The 21372-nt window shown below is 41.7% G+C and overlaps 1 protein-coding gene across 4 annotated transcripts in view; it reads left to right on the top strand.

The window, feature by feature from the left end:
• The window catches only part of DPYSL5 (dihydropyrimidinase like 5), a 209394-nt gene that overhangs the window by 139306 nt on the left and 48716 nt on the right, over positions 1-21372 (top strand). For all 4 annotated transcript variants that reach the window (XM_030198630.1, XM_030198627.1, XM_030198628.1 and 1 more), the window contains exons 4-7: positions 8910-9089; positions 15777-15845; positions 16017-16061; positions 19163-19238. In XM_030198630.1, coding sequence (XP_030054490.1) covers positions 8910-9089; positions 15777-15845; positions 16017-16061; positions 19163-19238 — 370 coding nt within the window. The remainder of the gene's footprint in view (positions 1-8909; positions 9090-15776; positions 15846-16016; positions 16062-19162; positions 19239-21372) is intronic.

Genomic DNA, 21372 nt, shown 5'->3' with positions numbered 1-21372 from the left:
AACTGATACTTTGTTTAAAAGTGAATAAAGAAAGTATGTCTCATTTATTAGAGAATCTCTGGTCAGAGAGGTTTTAAAGATCTGTTCTTGTTTTAGCATTTCTCTCTGGTAACCATATCACTATATTTAAGAGAGGACTATCTCTAAGTAATAAAAGTTGCTCATTAAATTAAACAGAGAAATTTAAAATATTCTCAGACTATTTTGGTGTACAGAGATGCCAGGGGTTTGATACCCTAAATAAAATAATTATTGGCTGTGTTAATGGAATTTGAGTGGTGACATCCATCTGAAGAAGAAAACCATAAGGAACTGAAGAATGAACTTCATAAGGAACTTTTAAAATTCGCTTTCCCTCACATTAACTACAAGGAGAAAGAATTCTCTCTCCTTGTAGTTAATGTGAGGGAAAGCGAATTTTAAAAGTTAAGTGTGACAAGAGTTATTGTTAAGTTTACATCTATGAACATTTCCCTGTGTTCATATTGATTGTGGTGTTGAGTTTTCTGGAACTTTCCTCCATTAGGCGCATAGCACTAACAACTGCAAATCCTCGCGAAGGAGAGACATCCTAGCCATTGGAAACTTTGTAAACACTACAACATTGCTGTGCTGGAAAAGCATTGGGATCCCAACCCTAAGAGAATCATGGAAAATGAAGAGGTTATGATCACCTGGGACATGCTTAAGTGCAGTGGGAAAAAGTGTTACTTCAGGTACCATTTGTTGATAAAAACTGGAGGCAATTGATCTTTGCAGCCCAGGACAGCAGATTATGGATAAGATGGTTTACAGCAAACAGAGAAAAAGCTGGTAGTACAGACATCTGTAGATTCTGTAAGAAAAAGCTGGAAATGGTCTCTCGTCTAGTAGCTGGCTATAAAGGTCTGATTGCAGAAAATTTCTATATGGAAAGGCACAAGGTGGTACTTTATAAACATTACAAACACACTGTGCATGTAAAGCACTGGGATCATGACTGTAAGAGAATTATGAAAAATTAACATACTATGATCACTGGGACCCATTCTGATCACCAAAAGCTAGATGCAAGGAAACAGGACATGGCGGTATAACAGAGAAACACCGGAGCAACATTGATTACAGAGGTGTTGGTCCCAAGTGATTAATCTGTGAATCATGTGGAGAGAGAGAGAAGATTCCCCATATACTGAGAAATGTAGTCCAAAACCAAGAAAATGTGGCAGAAAGATACAGAAATGTTTCCCATTGTTTTGGATGCCACAGGCTTGCAGAATTTTCAAGCATTGATAGGTTGCCAGTACATACTGCCACTGTTGTTCAAAGTTCTAGGTCAAAGTACTTAAGCAAAAGTAAAAATAAAAGTATACTTTAATACTTAAGTAGAAGTACAGTGAAGAACACGTTAAAAAATTGACTTAAGTGAAAGTAAAAAATGTATTCCCTAATATAATACTTTTTGAGTAAAAAGTGAAAGTACCACAACTACAACTATTGTTAATGTTTTTATCCCAACAACTTTATTGCTCTGTAATTAAATCCACTTTGCTTTTAGCAAAATTTAATTTTTAAAAATGATTGCCACTTATGCAAGTACGCTTGTGAGTCATTAATCCAGCACAGCTAAAAAGGTGTTCAACAAGTGCACTAGCAGGAAGTGGATTGTTCAGTCTGATAAAACGTCCCTTCAAATCAGGCCAGGTTGCAGTATTACTGATGTCTTCTCACTGGGTCTGCTGCTTTTGTTTGAGGGAATCTCTGAAACATTTGTCTTCCTTGTAGCAAAAAATACTTTATCATCATTATTGTCATTATCATCTGACCTGGAAGTAATGGTCTCTAATTCATCACTTGCATCTTCATCTTCGCTATCATGCTGTCAAGTTACAAAGAAGGCTTTCACAAAGTTGGAAGAATTGTCTATTGTTGTTCTAACAATTTTTTGTCTGATGGCAAACTCTGTTTGAATATCTTTGAGAAGTGTTGCAAGAATATCAGATGTGTGGGAACCCTTCAGTCTTAAGGCCAGATAAACAGACTTCCTCTCTAAAGATTATCAATCCAGTGGACAGTCACCCGAATGTAAAATTTTCCGTGGGATGACCAGCAGTCCGTTGTACTGGAGACATATGTCTGTTCACCAAGAATTGCTAAAAGCTTAAGCGTCATCTCTACTTTAAAAGGATGCAACTCATCGCTGTTCTGTTTGGTTGGAGATCAGTAACCAAAGGCAACTCGACTGTTCTCATAGGCTGTGTTCCCTGAACAGCAAAATTTAAGATGAGATGATCCACCGTTTGCACGATGAGGTTTGCAATAGCAAAACCCTGTTTCCGGTTTGCTGTTTCATTTGCTTTACTATGGAATCATCATTTACATCTTTTACTTTTAACTGCAAGCATCAGATGTAAATGAGTAAAAGTAGAAAAAAGTTGGTGAAATTATTACTTCAGTAAAAGTAACAAATGTTATCCTGTACTCCTTTTACAAGTAAAATGAACAAAACTTTTACTTATGTACAGTAACTAGTTACATTTACTTAGCTACTGTACAACACTGCATACTACATCTTATGAACTCCAGGAGGAAGCAGTACATTTGAGAGACTGAGGACAAACTCCACATACCTTGTCTTTGGAGTGAGGTTCATTACTGTCATGGTATGTGCAAAACTAATATTACACAAGAAAACCCAATCTGTAAATCATGAGTAAATTGAAGTCATGTAAAGAAATGCTGAAGAGACCTCAGTGACCTATACAAGAAAGAGATACTTGGCCTCTACAGCAAAAATCACCATCATCGGTCAGAAAAATTCCATTTCTAATTAAAACTCTCCAAAATGGTGATAATGCAAAATCTTTGAAAAATACACAGCAATTAAATATAACTCAGTATAAGCTCAATGAATTATGTGCAATGTCTCATAAATAAAAAATTATAAACAGAATAAAGTATTTAGCTTAATAATGCAGAGAGTAATGTGCGAGGAGTCTTTAGCAATTATAGCAGCTGGAAGAGTCTTGTGAGTGAGGAACTCCTGACAAGGACCCCTGTTTCTCTGAGGCTGCATCAGGAGAGTTCTGCTCTAAACAGATAAAGAAATAAAAAAATAAATCCAAAACCAGTACAAATAATCATATAATCTAAAAACAAAAAAACAATTCTTACCAAATAGACTCAATTTCATCAGCACTGTCCTCCTACCTTCGAAGATGGTGTCCTGGGTATAAATATACAACTTTGGTTCAGAAGAACTAATCATGGTTCTTCACTACTCAGAGCTTCATTATTTAAAAAAAAATATCTTTATTGAAGAATGGTTCACACAACAAGCATGATAAACCAGCTAACAGCAACGTCTAACCAGATAAAGTTTGTCATTCACATCCAGCATAAAGATTAAATCCAGGAGAACATTTAGTTGCAAGTCTTCGTGTACCATTCTCATTTCTGTTTTCTCCCAACAAGACCCCCCACCACCCCCCTCCCCCCCCTTCTCCGTGCCCCATCTCAGGTAGCCCGTGTCTGTCTGTCCACCCAAGGAGGCCTGAGCTGTCTTCCAAAGGTCTTTGTATTATCCCAGGCCCATGGGCTTCCCTCCTGAAGCTGATATACGCATCAACTCCCAGGTTGCCATTTGTATCATGCTAGCCTTCCACTCAGCCAAGACTGGCGGGTCCTTCCCCACCCAGCGGCAGAGCACTGTTTAATGTGCCAGCAGCAATGGCAAAAGGATAAAACACCTTTGAGGCTCTACAAGGCCTTGGTTCTTAAGGTCAGAGTCCAACCCTAATAAAAGAGACCCATAGGTCCATTCACATGATACTCCTAAAACTCCCTCAATGCCAGACAGGACTCCCAACCAAAATGGTTGGAGCTTGGTGCACTCTAAAAAGTGATACACCGTGGTGCCCTTTCCCACTTTGCACTTATCACATACATCAGTATCCTATAACCCTATTGATTTCCCTTTGCTTTTTATAATACAGACATCATGAAGAAGTTTGAACTGAGTTTTATGTAGCCGTGCATTTGGCGTAATCCTAAAGGCCAGCTCAAAGCAGTTAGACAAATCATGTTGAGTAAAGGCCTCCCCTAAACTCTCACTCCACTGTAGCGTTAGTTTGTCTAGGGTCTGGGAGGCCCGCTGCTCTTTTCCTAACCTATACCACCCAGAGAGCTTGTTTGAAGTAGCCGGCATCTGCATAAATAATATATTAGGTAAGTGAAGGCAGGGAGACACGTCCCAGCTCTCAAAGTGGATGTGATATAATGTCTAAGTTGATAATACGAAAACAAAAAAATTGTTAGGAACATGCCATTCCGCCTTACATTTCTGAAAAAGAGGTATATCTCCCCCTCCGAGCACAACAATCTGCCCCATATATCTGCATCTAGCTTTTCGCCATAGATCCCACATAGAGAAACCCTGGCCAGAAGGAAAATCTGGATTGCACACAAACTCCAAGAATGGCAAGGCCCCCTTTGCTCCCCCCAATCTTGAGCGCCACCATTCCCATGCCCTATGTAGCGTTCTTAACTGCAGTGATAGGGTGGTTCGCGTTCCTCTGGCTTTTGAATAGCATTATAAACCGTATAGGGGGAGGCCTCATGGGACCATATGTACCCGGGGGTGTACCAGGAGGACCCCGTGTGTATCTCATGTATCCAACGAAGTATGGCCACTAAATTGTATATCGTAAGTCCGGTAAGTTAACGCCTCCCCCCTTTTGCCCTAGACTGTTCCAGTTTAGCAACCCCTATTTGAGCTCTCTTCGCCGACCAAATAAAAGATGATACTGCCCCCTTGTAAAGCCCCTCGTCTTTCCTGTTGATCCATAGAGGCATCATTTGGAGGGGATATAGTATCTTGGGCAGAAGGACCATCTTTACCAGTGCTACCCCCCTAAAAAAGAAATAGGCATATCCCTCCATTTATGGCATAAAGATCTGATATTCTCCACTCGCTCATCCACATTTTTCTTATATATAACCTCAAAATCCAAGTGTAAATACACCCCCTGGCACTTCAAAGACCCTGTGGAAAATTTATCAGGGACCTGCAAGGGCAGGCAGATGACAACGCCATGGCCTCCGATTTTTCAAAATTTATCTGAAGTCCAGAAAAAGATCTGAACCACCGAATAATGTCCACCAACAAGAATATACTATGGGAGGCCTCATCCAAAAATATCAGCATATCATCAGCGAATAAGTTGATTTTGTACTCCATGGAGCCCACTCTTATGCCTTGCATGCTTCGGGATTGACAAATTTTACATGCCAGCAGTTCCATCCCCCGAATCAAAAAGCATTCAAAAGGGTAGAAAAACATAGAGAAACAAACTAAATTGGCAACCCCAAACTATGCCTCCAAAATCACATTTTAGCATGTTGTCCAGGGGTACCAGGAATAAACTCGATGGCAGAGCACCTCTCGTGCTTGTAGCTTGTTGCACAATGGCTGACAGCCACACTCTCACCCTCAGGGAGGTGGCAGCTGTTCTATGAAAGCGCGCAGCTCCTCCGCTGTTGTAAGAACCAAGTTGCAGTTATCATGGATCAGCCGCACCCGCGTCGGATATTGAAGTGCAAATTTTATGCCCCGACTGAAGAACTGGGAACAAAAAGGCGCCAAGACCCTCCACTGCTCCGAAACACGCAGCGAGAAATCTTGAAATAAAAGTATTTTGTAGCCTTTGTAATCCAGGGTGCGTGTGCATTTGTACAGTTCCAGAAGCCTAGCCTTGATAGCATAATTCAGGTAATGTACTATAACTCACAAGATCATTTACAGCGAAGCACCAGTGTACATGTATGATTTGATTGATTTGCCTGCAAGAAATTCCATGGTGTCATCTAGAACTTATCTTAACCTGCACTATCCTTCATGCAGGAATCTGAAATACAAGACACTCTACGCTTTTTCCTTCTCGTTCATCAGCCCACGAACCTGGAATGCTTTGCCGAGACTCTTGAAAGAGTCATCAGATCATCAAACTTTTAAAAAACTGTTGAAAACGTATTTGTTTACTAAAGCCTACCTCGAAGTCAGCGATGTTGTTTAACCTCCTTTTTTCCCGTTTTGGTAGTTTACCTGCTCTTTACCCTCTGTCAGTTTCTCCTTGGTTGCTCCTGTTTTCCCATCCGTATTCTCTTATTTTAGCTCCTCTGTACTTCTTTGTATCCTATTACTGGAACAATTTGCTTCTGTTGTATTATGTAATTTTCTTGTAACTTTGTTAGCCACATTGAGCCCGCATAAACTGGGAAAATGTGGGATATAAGTGGACCAAATAAATAAATAAATAACTGGACGTGGCCTGGCAGCCTCTTCTCTCCTGGCCCCCACTCAGTGCACTCTCTCCACGTGAACCGGGCCCACTTCCTGAGGGAGCCCGACCGTTTCTGGCAGCCATTTTGTCATTAGTTCCAGCAAGTCAGATTCTTTTATAGCTTCTGGTAGTCCCATAATACGCAGACGTGCATGCTGTGTTTCCAATACCCCCAGCTTTTCCTCCAGCGCCCATATGCTCCTCCGCCTGCTGTATGCACGCTGCTTGGCCAGCCAGTGAATCCTTCAACTCATCCATGGCTGCGTGAAGCTTAGCAAGCTTGTCATTTAGAAGTTGTGACGTATGCCGCATGGATAGATTCCTAAAGGACAAGTCCATAGTCCGCTATTAAATGGACTTGGAAAAATTCCGCATTTTTAGGTATAACTTGTCTGGAATGTTTTTACTTTTGGGGAGCGTGCCAGGTGCCCTTGACCTGGATTGGCCACTGTCGGTGACAGGATGCTGGGCTAGATGGACCTTTGGTCTTTCCCAGTATGGCACTACTTATGTACTTATGTACTTATGATGGCTGGATAGTGTCATTAGCAGCTTGCGGTGTCGAGAGTTCCCGCTGTTGAGTCACCATCTTGCGTGTACTCCCCGTGGCCTGCTCCTTGCCAATGCGGGCCACTTTAATCGGCATAACAGACTTCTCTTGGCCGCTTCCGCCACTGCTTCTCCTCAATGCAATTCTCCCTGATTTCCAACGCAAGTGAGTGGGGTTTACGCTGAAAAACTTCACCGCGGGGTGCCATAAAAAGGGGGGTTTTTGGACGAGGGAGCAGAGCCGAACTTTCGGGCAACCATTAACACTGCTGCCATCACGTGACCCCAGAGCTTCATTGTAATTTGATAAGAGACCACCAGTGACAAAAAAAAGAGTTGATTGAAAAAATGTTCATTGAAGAAACAGACTGTGATCCAGAAGACCAGTCAGAACTGCAATCTACCTAAGGCTACAATGTAATTGGATAAGAAGCCACCAATGAAAATGTCAGAAAAATGTTCATTGAGAAAAATACTCATTGAAAAAAAAAACTAACCCATTTCGATACATTGCCCCTGAGAGCTCTTTTCCGTGGTTTTGTGCTTCTCAGCAAGATCGATAAGGATCCTTATTATTCTGTAGGTTGTGGTTTCCTATACACACACAACTAGGCATTATAACGTAGAAGGTTTGTTTGGGTCCCCTATATTGTGCCATCTATTTTCAGCTGGGTGCTGAAAACCACAGTAAAGCAAATGTAATTTTTCTCTCATTACTATATTATCAAGAGAGTACAAAATCATAATAAAGTACAAAAGTGATATTGTCAATGCATTATAATACAACAGAACTTTATACTGTAAAGTTGATTTTTTTTAAAAATCCATGTCATGATAACAAAGTGCACTGGATGCTGTAGGAGATAATTGCACTGGAAATATGCACATGATTGGAATGTGATGTATAGGCTAGGTATGTCCGACAACCTCAGTATATGTGCAAGTACCATCTGGAGCAGGTCATTGACTAAAAGCTTACAGAACTAGCTCCAGAACAATTGCACTGACAGCTAAATGAAGATCAGTGATCAACATGCCTTGTACTTCCTTCAGCAAATGCTTGAAAGTGCACCAGGTAGTATCTATACAAGTAGAGGCATAATAGAAGCTATTGTGGCTGGCTATAACATTTCTCTAGATCCCATTGAAGAAAGTCTGTAAAACAAGAAGCCTTATTGATATGCTATACTTGCACTTAACCTTCTTCATCCCAACCATCCCTACACATCATATTCACACAGATGCACCACATACTCCTAACCTCTTTCCATATATAGCTCTGTACAGCTCTGACTTAATAGACAATGGTTATGCAACTGGAAAGTGGGAAAAATCATCAGTCTAACTCCAGAACCAGCATGTTCTAACAAATGTGCCACCATGAGAGTTGCAGTAACCCAGCTTAATAAATTGTGTTGTATTTTTTTGACACAGCAATTTTCCCCATGATCCTTTTATATTTCCAGCTCATTATTTACCAAAGCTGAGGTCTGGACCATCTGCCTTCATTTGCAACAATCCAGGCATTTTTCCCCTGTTAATATTCTCTCCTTTACATATATTAGTCTGTTCATTGCAGCAATAGTCCTTGGTGAGACCCATGAATCCCAGGTCTTCTTGGAACCCTGTGACCATGGGCCCTAAATATGATCACTAGGGGTCACCATTAACCATGATGACTGCCTTTTCCCTTGTCTCACTCCTTCTTATAATTCCTTGCGTAGAATCATTGGCATATGTGAGACGCAGGGGAATCTTGAGCAAGCTACATCCTCTGATCTTCCACAAACAGCAACATTAGCAGAATAATTTATATTCCTAGAATACTGTGGTGTTTTCAAACCAAGCAGAAAGGAGTAGGTAAATTATGAGGGTAAGTGTGATAAAAGCTTTCTAGATTACTGGTAAGCATCAGTCATGCTGTTGGCTGGATCACAACCAGACACCAGACATGATTCCACCTCTCAACCCCCATTCTCCATGACTTTTCTCCTTCCTTTTCAGCAGGCTTCTGACTGTCCTCTTATCCTATCTCTCCAGGTGAAATTAGAGATGGAGACCCTAGTAAGGGAGAAAGGGGTGAATTCCTTCCAGATGTTCATGACCTACAAGGACCTGTACATGCTGCGGGATAGTGAGCTGTATCAAGTTTTCCGCCACTGCAAGGACCTGGGTGCCGTAGCACGAGTCCATGCAGAGAATGGAGAGTTGGTGGCTGAGGCAAGTTCAGATTGGGCCCTATCAAAGGGAAAACAAAGCAAAATCTCCTTGTTTTTCTATTCTGATAGTTCAATGGTAAAAAAAAGGGAAGTGGGGGGGAGGAATAGGGGTTTAGGATCAGGAGAGGGAGAAAGAAATGGGTTATATTGGCTTTGGGGACAAGGAGATGGGGGACACAGAAACGGGGTGTAAGATGAGGTGACAGGGGATATGAAGTCTTATGGGGAGGGGAAAAAGAATAGGGGGAATAGTGACACAATAAAGGATTCTGGATACAGGGATTATAGGGATATGGGGGGAATGCTGGACATAGGATGGTGATAGGAGACAAAGAGGTGGTGCTGGACATGGGGCAAATAGAGAGATGGGGATGCTGGACATAGGATGGGGGTAAGGGATAGGAGATGGGGGTAAGGGTAGGAGTGGGGATGTTGGACATGGAAGACGGAGGACATATGATTGACATGCGAGGAGGATAGGGAAACAAAAGAGTAGAGAATAATGGGGAATAAGAAGATGAGGAATAGGAGAGCTGGGTGAGGGGAAGAGATGGAAAGCTGTCAATATATGTGGTAAAAAGAGAGAGATTAAAAAACTGGATAATAAGAAGGAGGCATGAAATCTGAACAGACAGAGGCTGAAAAATAAATGGAAGAAATCTGGAAGGAAAAAAAATCAATGTCAGAGATGGATGTAGGGAAGGAACTGAAGAAGACAGAACAGAAAAGAAATGGCAAATGGACAGGAGACCATAGAGAGATAAGACAGATGAAAGCAGAAACCAGAGACTGGGACCAACATGATTAGAAAAATAAAATGGGCAGACAACAAAGGCAGAAAATAGTATTTTATTTATAATAGTGTTTGGATTATATCAGGGTTTGGTATTACTTTTCAGGGTTTTGTATTGCTTTATAATATACTACTACTACTACTTGTCATTTCTATAGCACTACTAGACATACGCAACACTGAACACGTATGAGACATTCCTTTCTCAACAGAGCTTACAATTTAATCAAGACGGATGAACAGGACAAATAAAGGATTAGGGAATTAAGTATGGTGGGAATGATTAAAACAGACATGGAGACCGAACAAGGGAATAGGAGTTAGAATTTAAAAACAGCCTCAAAAAGGTGGGCTTTTAGCATAGATTTGAATACGGCCAGAGACGGAGATTGACATATTGACTCAGGAAGTCTATTCCAGGCATACGGTGCAGCAAGATAAAAAGAATGGAGTCTGACTTTGGCATTGGAGGAGAAGAATACAGATAAGAGAGTTTTACCTGATGAACGGAGTGTCTATGGAGGAGTGTAGGGTGAGATAAGAAAGGAGAGCTACTGAGTCGCTACAGACTGAATGCACATAAGTCATTAAGAGAAGTTTGATGTGGAAATAGATAGGGAACCAATGAAGTGACTGAGGAGAGGGCTAATGTGAGCATAGTGACACTGATGGAATATGAGTTGTGCAGCAGAATTTTGAACAGATTGAAGTGGAGAGAGATGGCTTAGTGGGAGACCTGTGAGAAGCAAGTTGCAGTAATCTAAGCATGAAGTGGTAAGAGTGTGTATAAAGGTTTTGGAAGTGTGCTCAGAAAGGAAGGGACAAATTTTGGTGACATTATAAAGAAAGAAATGACAGGTTTTAGCAGTCTGTTGGATTTTTAAAAGAGAGAGAGGAGTCATAGGTGACCCCAAGGTTACAAGCTGATGAGACAGGGAGGATGAGAGAGTTACCCACAGAAATAGAGAATGGAGGAAGAGGAGAGGTGGGTTTAGGGAGTCTTGGCCATGTTTAGTGTCAGATGGCGGTGAGACACCCAGGCAGCAAGGTCAGACAGGCAGACTGAGACTTGGGCCTAGATTCCTGTTGAAATCTCTGGTATGGAGAGGTAGATCTGGGAGTCATCAGCATAAAGATGATATTGAAAACCACAGAAGGAAATCAGAGCACCAAGGCAGTAAGTATAGATAGAGAAAAGAAGAGGTCCCAAGACAGAGCCCTGAGGTACACCAACTGATAGTGGGATAGCAGTGGAGGAGGATCCACCAGAGCATACACTAATAGTGTGATGGGAAAAATAAGATAGTTTAATTTAGTTTATTCGTTTATATTACACTAATTAACTAAGTGGATAACAGAATAACACATACATAATCCAAAACCTAAATATAGCCCTCAACTCTGAAATGCTGCACAAAATAAATATGTTTTATGCAATTTCTTAAAGTGTATCAGACATTAATCTGATCTGCAGAGGCAAAGCGTTCTAAAATCTTGGACCTGCAAAAGAAAAGGTCTTTTGTCTTGTTTCTTCAAAGTGAATCTTCCGCAATGCTGGAATAGATAATAAACAAGCAATTGTCGATCTCAAGGACCTAGTTGGTTGATAAATCTTAATAACAGTTATCAAATAATAATCAGCTTCAGATTTTCAATGCCTTATGAATTAACAAAAGAATTTTAAAATAAATTCTTTTTCTACCAGTAACCAATGAAGAAAATCCCTACTATCGGTGAGCTATGCTGAAAACGTAATTGCCCAGCTATAAGACGGGCTGATGTATTCTGGACCACTTGCAATGCCCTAATACTGGACTTTGCTAAACCCAAGTACAGGGCATTGCAGTAGTCCAGACCGCCTTTAACCAGATTCTGAACAATCAATGTAAAATCTTCCATTGGGATACAGCCCTTCAACCTGCTTAACATCTTAAGCTTAAAAAATGAACTCTGAACTACATTTCTAATATGTGGTTTAAAATTCAAATGAACATCTAAAAACCAAGACAGAATAGGCCTCAAAATCCAAGTGAGGACAGCATTTCAAGGAATAGGTGGTGATCAACACTGCCAGAAGCAGCAGATAGATCTAGAACAGGGGTTTTCAACTTAGTCCTTGGGACACACCTAGCCAGTCAGGCTTTCATAATACCCACAATGAACATCCACGAGACAAATTTGCATACAATGCAGGTAGCACATGCAGATCTATCTCATGCATATTCATTGAGGTTATCCTGAAAACCTGACTGGCTAGGTGTAACCCGAGGACTGGGTTGAGAACCCATGATCTAGAAGGACGAAGATAGAATAGAGGCCTTTGGATTTGGCCAGGAATAAGTCATTGGAGACTTTGGCAAGGGCTGTTTCAGTTGAATGTAGGAGGCGAAATCTGGATTGTAATGGATCAAGAATAGCTTGAGATGAAAGGAAGTCAAGACAATGGCGTAAGTATCTTGGATAGGAAAGGGAGGAGGAAGATGGGACAATAGTTGGAAGGGCAGTTAGGGACCAAATAAGTTTTTTGGGGGAGTGCTGTAACTACAGCATGTTTGAAGGCATCAGGAACAGTTGAAGTGGAAAGTGAAAGAGTGAAGATTTGACAGATAGAAGGGGTAACAGTAGGAGAAATAGTGCTGAGTAGATGGGCAGGAATAGGATCCAAGGAATAGGTGTGAGTTCGGAGAAGGAAAGAAAATGTGCAGTTTCCTCTTCAGTGATTTCAGAAAAGGTGGCAAGGGTTGAAGAAAGGTTGAGAAAATAGACTGGTGAAAGAGAGGTTGAGAACTCAATGTTAATCTTGTAAACCTTATCTTGAAAGTACTCAGCCATATTCTGGGGAAAAAGTGAAGGAAGGGTTGGAAGTGAAGGCATTTTGAAGAAGGAGTTCAGTGTGGCAAAGAGACGGCAAGGGTTGGAGCCCAGAGAGTGTATCAAATGGATGTAGTAGTCTTGTTTGGCAAGTGAAAGAGCAGACTGAAAGGAGGTCAGCAAGAATTTGAAATGTATGAAGTTAGCATGGGCTTGAGATTTTAGCCAAAGGCATTCAGCAGATCGGGCACAGGAAAGTAGGTAGCAGATTCTGGAGATCAGCCAAGGCTGGGGTTTGGTACGCCTTATGGAATGGGGAGGAGGAGAGTATCCAGAGCAGAGTAGAGACTAGTATTCTAGGAAGAGACAGCCTCATTGACAGACATGAATAACATGTGGTTGATAAGAGAGATTAAACAGTGGTGGAGAGTGTGCAAGAGTCAATAGCCTGAAGATCCCTAAATGTACTGGTGGAGATTGGGCAGGACTGTGGGGGAGGGTGATTAAGTGTGGAAGTTATCAGATGATGGTCAGAGAGGGGAAGAACTGAGGTGGAGAAATTGGGGAGTGAGCAATTGGAGAAGGAGATAAGATCAAGGCAGTGGCTATTCTGGTGAGTAGGGGTAGTGGAGCACAGCTGAAGATTGAATGAGAATATTAAAGAAAGCAACTTAGAGGCATAAGAGTCAGAGGAATCATTAGCATGAATGTTAAAATCCCAAGAATGAGTAAAGGAGGTGAAGGTTCAAGAAAGAAGGAAAGCCAGGAGTCAAAGTCAGTGAGAAAGAAAGAAAGAAAGGGACTTACCAAGGGGTTGCTAAATTGCTACTACTCAGAGAGATAGTGGAGTGAATAGATAGATGAAGTGGACTTCAATGGAAGAAAAGCAGTGAAACTGAGGTTGAAATCTACAAGAAGGTGAGAATAGCAGCCCCACACCACCTCTGTGGCCAACCACACAAGATATGTGGGAGAAAAGGTAACCTCCATGACACAGGGCAGCAACTGAAACAGAGTCTTCAGGGCAAAGCCAAGTCTCAGTCAGAGCAAACAGATGGAGAGTGTAAGAGATAAAGAGGTCATGGATGTATGCAAGCTTGTTGAAGATAGAGTGGACTTTCCATAGGGCACATGAGAAAGGCAGAGAAGAAGGGGAAAGGAGAGGCACAGGAATAAGATTAGAGACATTGCGGTGTAACCTGCACAGAGAGTTGATTTGAAGGACCAGGATTGGGATTGGTATCCCCAGCAGAGAGCAGGAGAAGGAGCAAAAGAGTATGAAGAAGAGTATGAGAGGCATGACGACAGCACTTAGACAGAATGTAGATGGTTGAATGAAAGGAAGAAAATGTTGAAGCATGAGAGCTGAGAAGAAGGTAGAAAACAAAAGGGATGGTGAGGTGATGAAAGCAGAAAGTGGGCAATGTGGTCCTGAGGTATGCAGTGGTTTGAGATGGTGAAAGGGATTGGTAATAAGAGAAAAAGAAAATAAAACTTACAAAGATAGTGTTTCACCGCATGCCACCTGGTAGATGACCAGTGGGAACACTGGGGCAGCAGGAGTAGAGGCCCTGAATGGATCGGGGTGGACCTGGGAGTCACCCCAGATAATGCTGTGAGAAGTATGCAGATGGATGCAAGTCCTCAGCATATGGCAGACGGCCAGTGGAAGTGCTTCGGCAGCAGGTGTAGAGGCCTGAGTGGACCTGGTATCGGGAGAGGAGGGTTTATGTTGCTGTTACTGAGATGACACTAAAATAAAATGGATTGTTTTAAATGGTGAGCTCTCTAGGGAAATGTCCTAATTCTGCTATACACACATTATTGGGCTTCAGGGTTTTCTGGACTGTCACATTAGTGTGACAGTCCAGGGTGCAGTTTGGGGGGTCAGTCATTTTTTTATGTTAGAGAACCATATAATTAAACTGCTATTGTTTTTGTTTGCAAAGCTAGGGGTTTTTTTAAATTTAATATATAGACTGGGAATATAAGTTGCTTGCCTTTTTCTTGAGCCTTTCTGGTGTTCTGAAAGGAGGGTCTCCCCTGCTCACTGAGGAAATGTCAGCTCTTGGGTACCTTGGGTGAGATCATCCTTCACCTCAGGCAGTAGATTACCTTTCAGCCCCTGGTGAGATGGAAGGTAAAGTATTAGTGTGCCACAATGAAGTGAATCCTGTGCCAGGAGTCTGGTTACATGAAAGAGGTTGGAAACCACTACTCTAGGTAACTGTACCATAGTACCTGCACTTTAAAGCTTTGATACTCACCCCCAGTATTTTTAAATTCCAAAATTAGAGAAGCACTAGACAGGGACTGTGGGATGGAGGCACAGATTCTCAGAGGAAATTAGGAACATGGTAGGAAACAAAACAAACCAAACACAGTGGGGATAACCAATAAAGCAATGGAAAGAACACTTTGTACAGATTTGGCCTTTTTTGAGATAAGCCTCTTCTATCTCAGAGTGTTAGATACATAAGGTCTTGACATGACCTGTGTTTTGGCATTATTGCCTGCATCAGGAGTCCATAAAATCTGAGATGATATAAATGAAGTGGAAAAATAAATGTGCATAATCTTCCAAATCAATGGCTGTCTGGCTGTATGAGAAGGCTCATGACAGAGATTCTGAAGGTTCTTAGGAGGATGTTTTCATTTTAACATGTTACTCTCATTGGCTTGGCTGATTATTCACGTTTATCTTTTTCACTTTATTTATATCATCTCAGATTTAATGGATTTCTGTTGCAACACCACCAAAACACAGCCCATATTGAGTCCTTATGTGCCCAGCACTCTGAGATAGGCTTATTTTAAAGGACAAGTCTGTATAAATTTTCTTCCATTGCTTTATTGGTCTTCCCCACTGTGCTCATTTTATTTATTACTTGTGGGGTTTTGTTTCTTCCTTTTTTGTGTGTGAGGAGTATTTGTTTGTTTGATGTCTTTAATTCTGACATTTGCAGGCTACCTGTTCAAACCAGTGTTCAAGGTGGATATACAATATCAGCAAATGCACATGTAAAAACCAAGCATATCAACCTTTATTTATATTATCTCTGCCTTTTCCTGCTTTTCTTTCAGGGAGCTAAAGAAGTTTTGGACTTGGGTATCACTGGCCCAGAAGGAATCGAGATCAGCCGACCTGAGGAAGTAAGGCAGACTTTGTTTTATCCTTCAGTCCTCTCATCAGGGGAGCTCTTAAATGCAGTGTGGGAGGGCAGGAAATCTCTGCCCTGCATCTCCCAAGGCATAGTTGAGGGCCATTTCAAAGACTGCAGCTTAATTCCTGTCTTTGCCTTTCTTTCTCCCCCTTCCCTACAGCTGGAGGCCGAAGCCGTACATCGAGCAATAACTATTGCTAATAGAGTGAGTAGAATCTCAGCCTGGAATCCTCCCCATCTCTGCCAGCTCTTTTGGGGTAGCAGGGTTCCTGGTGGGGGGGGGGTTCTAAGAATGCACATGATCCCTCAAGTAGTTCTAACAGTGCTGGCTTCAGTACACCATACTGAAAGACATTAACATATGTGGTGGTGAGTTTTATGCATATTAAAAATAGAATATTTGGGATTACGGGCCTAGGTTTTTCAATGAAATGTGATCATATAGTCAGAAAATGTTATTGTATCGCTCATCTATAGTCATTTAAATGTATTCTACTTAAGGGTAGTAGTTGTCAAGCTAATGCAGTGATATTGAGCTCATCTTGTGTTACACAGGAATGAGATGCAAAACTTGCAAATGCATATAAAGCAGCTCATTACTATGTAAAAGCTATAATGCAGCTTGCGGTGTGCGCCGGTTGCACACCAGAAGCCAGGGTGTAGCCAGTGAAATAACCCCAGTTAGAAGCTGGGATTACTTTACCGCTGCATGTTAAAGAAGCCAGCATCCATCACTAAGAGTGGTGACCAGGACCCCCCCCCCCCATGCCTAAAGCTCTTCTTGGGCTGCCCCCAGTGGTGCTCCAACCAGACCACCTTGGTATCTAGTGGTGTGAGCAGGAGTTATCCCTAGCCCCACAAGGCTACTGCAAGGGAGCACTGGTGCCATTTTCGATAAAGGCACCAGCAAGGGCAGGAGTGATTAGGGAACATTTTTGCCTATACCATCAGACACCAAGGATTTTGACTAAAGTATACCTGTTAGGGGATCTTCAGTTGGAGGGGGGGAGGGCTGACCACTACAGGAGGTCTGTTTGGACCACCACGGGGAAGGGGGCTTGATTTGGAGGGGAGCCAAGAGAAGCTTTTGGTCTGAGGGGTGCTGCAGCCATTTCTCTTGCTGATAGATGCCAGCCCCTTTCACATGTGGCCCAGGAGCACTGGGCCGCAGCTTGGTGATATACTCAAGAACAGTATATCAAATCTTAATAAACCTGATGTGAGGTGGTGCGCAAGCAGCATTATTCATTTGCCACAGGAGTCAGCAAGGTTGGTGGTAAATCAAACTATGGTAAAAGCCTACTTTTTACCGCAGCTTGATAAAACTGCCCTCCCTTAAAATGGACGGGGAAAATCCGCTGCTTATTTCTAGGATGCAAGAGTTCGCCAGCCGGCACAAGCAAAGTGCTGAGTATATTTTGCATTGAGTGCTTCAAAGTCACAAGCTTCTTGTACCATTCAGCCTCAATAATTTTGTACTAACGGGGCTGAATGAAATGGTAGCCTTAGGGCGGTGGAGGTTGAGTCAATGATTAGCAAATGGGCATGTACAAGTGATCCACCATTGGGTGAGATGTGAATAATCATGTGCAAGATATGAGACTCTAATCCACCTAGTTATTTCAACAGCTCTTGTTTTATGGTTACTCTTCTAGACACACTCAGTGTTATTTTTTGTGATATTTCTAGGATAAGCAGCATAAAACGACTTGTACTTTTTTGGGATCTTGCCAGGTATTTGTGACCTGGATAGGCCACTGTTGGAAACAGGATGCTGGGCTTGATGGACCTTTGGTCTGTCCCAGCTTGGCAATAGTTATGTACTTGTGGTTTGAAAGTGGGACCTAATATGGGAGTCCTAGCATGTGCATACCACAGCAGTGGGTCCCAGTGCATATAATATTGCTTTCCAGAGAAGCTACTCACAGTAAACAAGCTTCCATCTAAATAAAGGTTGCAAAGGAGTATGGCAAACATTTTCCCTTCAATACTGACTCTACGACGGTCAACAATTTTATTTTTTTTAAAAACCTGTTTCCATGAGCAAAAAATCTGGATATTCAATGGCAGTACTTAGATAGTGGCTGTCTCTGAATATCTGAATAGAGTGAAGAGGTGCCAGCACTATCCAGATACCCTTCAGTACAGCTTTCTTCCTGTCCTATGTTATCCATATAATTATCCACCTACAGCCAATTTTCAGCACCACTGTCTAGATAAACTGTGTCTGCCCCGACTCTATTCCCAGACTACCCCAGTGCTATCTGAATAATACTGCAGGTCTGTAAAGGTTATTCAGTGCAACAATCCCCCTACTTCTGTATATAGCGCTTAAAATTGTGCACAGAATGGGCCCCTTTTACTAAGCGGTGTAAGCCCAACGCAGGCTTACCACTTGCTAAACAGGAAGTACCGCCAGGCTACCGCAGCAGCCCGGCAGTACTTCCCACCCTTAGCGCGCCCCATATCTGGCGCTACAAAAATATATTTATTTTTGTAGCGCCAGAGTGTGCCCGGCGGTAATCGGGCAGTGCCGTGCGCTGCCCGGTTACTGCCGAGTTAGCACGGGAGCCCTTTACTTGCCGCACAGCCATTTCCTGCAGGAAAGAGAGACTTCCATTTTACCCGCTACGGTAAAAGGGGGCCTCTGTGCGCATGAAAAGTATGCGCCGATGCCAGCACAGGCCCCCTTTTGCCGCAGCTTGGTAAAAAGGGCCCTATGTAATTGCTTAACAAGCATTTACAATCAATTATTGGCACTAATTGGAATTTATGTGTGCATCTTTTTAGTTGCTATTCTACAAAGATGTACCAATACATTTTTTCTGTCTGGAGCCAAAACAGGGAACGTGGCCACAGGAGGGACACAGGCGGTTTTAGGATTTGTATGCAGTGTTATAGAATTTGGGGAATCCATGCCTAATGTAGGCTAAGGGATTTACACCAGGGTTCAGTTGGTGTAAATCCTTGCTCCCAAAATTGGGTGTGAATTCGTGCTAAGCGCTGTTCTGTAAATGGTGCCCAGCTTGGAACACTGTTTATAGAATAGCGCTTAGCGTGCATTTTTCTTTTTTACGTCCAAGTTTGGATGCTATTTAAAGAATTGAGTCCTATCTGAATAGTGCCATGGTGCTCCGTAAAGACAGTCAATAAATATCTGTCTCGGCAGCATTTATCCAAGTAGCAGATACTTTACTCATATAACTGCTTTTAAATATCTACCCCTTAATTTCTAAACATCTTAAGATCTGCATTTGGGCTATTTGATGTCCATGTTATCATTATCTACTTATTTTTCCACATTAGACCTTCTGCCCTGTTTACCTGATCAACATTTCTAGTATGTCTGCTGGTGATGTCATCGCTGCAGCCAAGATGCAGGGTAAGTGTGATTCGAGGATAAGTTGTGCTTCCTTGAAGTGTCTGCTTCCTGGCACATCACATCTAGTCTTCAAATTCTTAGCATTCAGGCAGCTAAGGGGATTTTTATTCCCAACAATTATGGTTTTATTGTTTGATATTAATATTTTGGCATTATATTCTTCTTTTTAAATTGTACAATGTAATTCTGCATGTCATGGTTGATTTTTCAAATTGTAATGGTTTTATGATTGTAATTCACCTTGAACTGTATAGGACATGCGAGGAATAAATCCCATAAAATTAAGGAAATAACTGAGCCTTATCTACATGCTTTCAGGGATTCATGTACTTGAGTTTCATCCCTGCTGCCTCTCTGCAATGCTCTTAGGTGTTGTGATATGAGGTTGTGCTTAAATGTCAAGAGAGGTAGGTGAGTGATTTCATGAGAGAGGTTTTTATATGACACTTGGGCCTTTCTGTCACCTTTTGAGATGGGAGGTGGGTCTGTGAAGGAGCAACAGGCAGTGGAAGAGGAAGTCGGAGGTTACTTTGGAGTGCGATCATCCCAAGACACCATCACTAAAGGTCATCAGCATGAAGATCAGCCAGTGCATTTCACAAATGAGCCAGGTCCATATATTAATTAATATCTCTTTTGTGGGTAATGGTACTGCCTTTCAAAAGCTCGGGCAAAGCAAAGTAGAAAGAGTAGTGTGGTGCAACACTCTATTGTCAAATATGAGAGACCTCCAGTAGCAGCTAGGAAGTTACTTCTTTGCTGACATTGAGCATTAAAACAAGAACTTATGCAGTGGAATTAAATGTTGCTACTAATGCATTTCTGTAAAGTGTCACTAAACATACAGGAATAATTCTATAGCGAGCTGCGTAATTTAGGCAGCAGAATTGCATGTAAATGTTGGTATTCTAGTCATTTAAACCCGTAAGTGCCCTCTTATACCAACTAGTGAAAGAGTACATGCCATGTTATGATGGCACATACTTTGCCAGTGGGGATGGACATAAGTGGGCAGAACACATACGGAGTGTAGAACACACATAAATTATAGAATACTATAATTTACACATACACAGGTTAACATCTGGCTGCGGACATTTACACCAGCTGTAGGGCTCCTGTAAGTGGTCCTGCCCAAATATATTGATCTTGGCCACCTTGATGGAGGAATAGAAGAGAAGTGACTGCTACAATTATGGCATTGAAAATTGAAGTTGAAGGGGTAATTTCCTTGAAACAGCCAGTTGGACGAAACATGAATTTTTTGTTGGATTCCTGTTTTATGCCACACCTTCCTTTTGACAGTGAATCTCTGCACAAGGTGAATTTGTTTTGAAAAATGAATGATTTGATATTTAACAGTCAAAAAGGAGCTTAATGCTCTCAGAAGGAGAAAGTTTTAAAAGACTACAAGATAGTCCCAGCCCCACCAATGTTGGCCTTCCTACAGCCACCCAATTTAAAACACAAATGAGTGGAAATCAGGATCCTGATAGAAGCTAAAACAAAAAGAGAGTGTCAAGTATATTGGATGTTTGAATAAAACTTTTATGTGACCTACAAGTCATCTAGCTCCTGATTTTTTTTTTATGTCACCTTCGCTGTGCTTTGCTTGCTTGATTTGTGCGAGGGATTTTGTTCTTCTGTTTTCATCGATCTTCTTCTTAATGCCAAATTATAGAATTGCCCCCATAGTGGTAGTATTCAAGCACTTTAGAGATAATTTATATGTTTAATTTAGACCTGCTCAATAGTAGTGGTAGCAGTCAGCAGTGCTGAAAATAAATGCCACAGCCAGTATTTAAATTAATAGGCTGGCTGCCACCACTGAAAATCCATTGTAGATAAAAATTACTCAGATTACCTACAGATATTGATTTCAGAATGTAATAAACACAAGTGAGAAACGCAGACCTCGTAAGCATAAGCCAAACATTAACAAAGCGACAATATTCAAAAGGTATTACGCAGGTAAACATGGTTTGCAAATTGCCCTCTCACATTAAGGAGTGAGCAGAATTAGGTTGGAGAAGGATAGTACAGGCAGGGATTTCATTTTGAAATGCATTGCCTGCTTTGTACCTACTTCAGAGATTTCTAGGACAACTTATGTTATATTATTTGCCTTTGCTAC

Source organism: Microcaecilia unicolor, chromosome 3 (genome assembly GCF_901765095.1).
Source record: "Microcaecilia unicolor chromosome 3, aMicUni1.1, whole genome shotgun sequence".
Lineage (NCBI taxonomy): Eukaryota > Metazoa > Chordata > Amphibia > Gymnophiona > Siphonopidae > Microcaecilia > Microcaecilia unicolor.
This window is presented reverse-complemented; position numbering and strand designations above follow the sequence as displayed.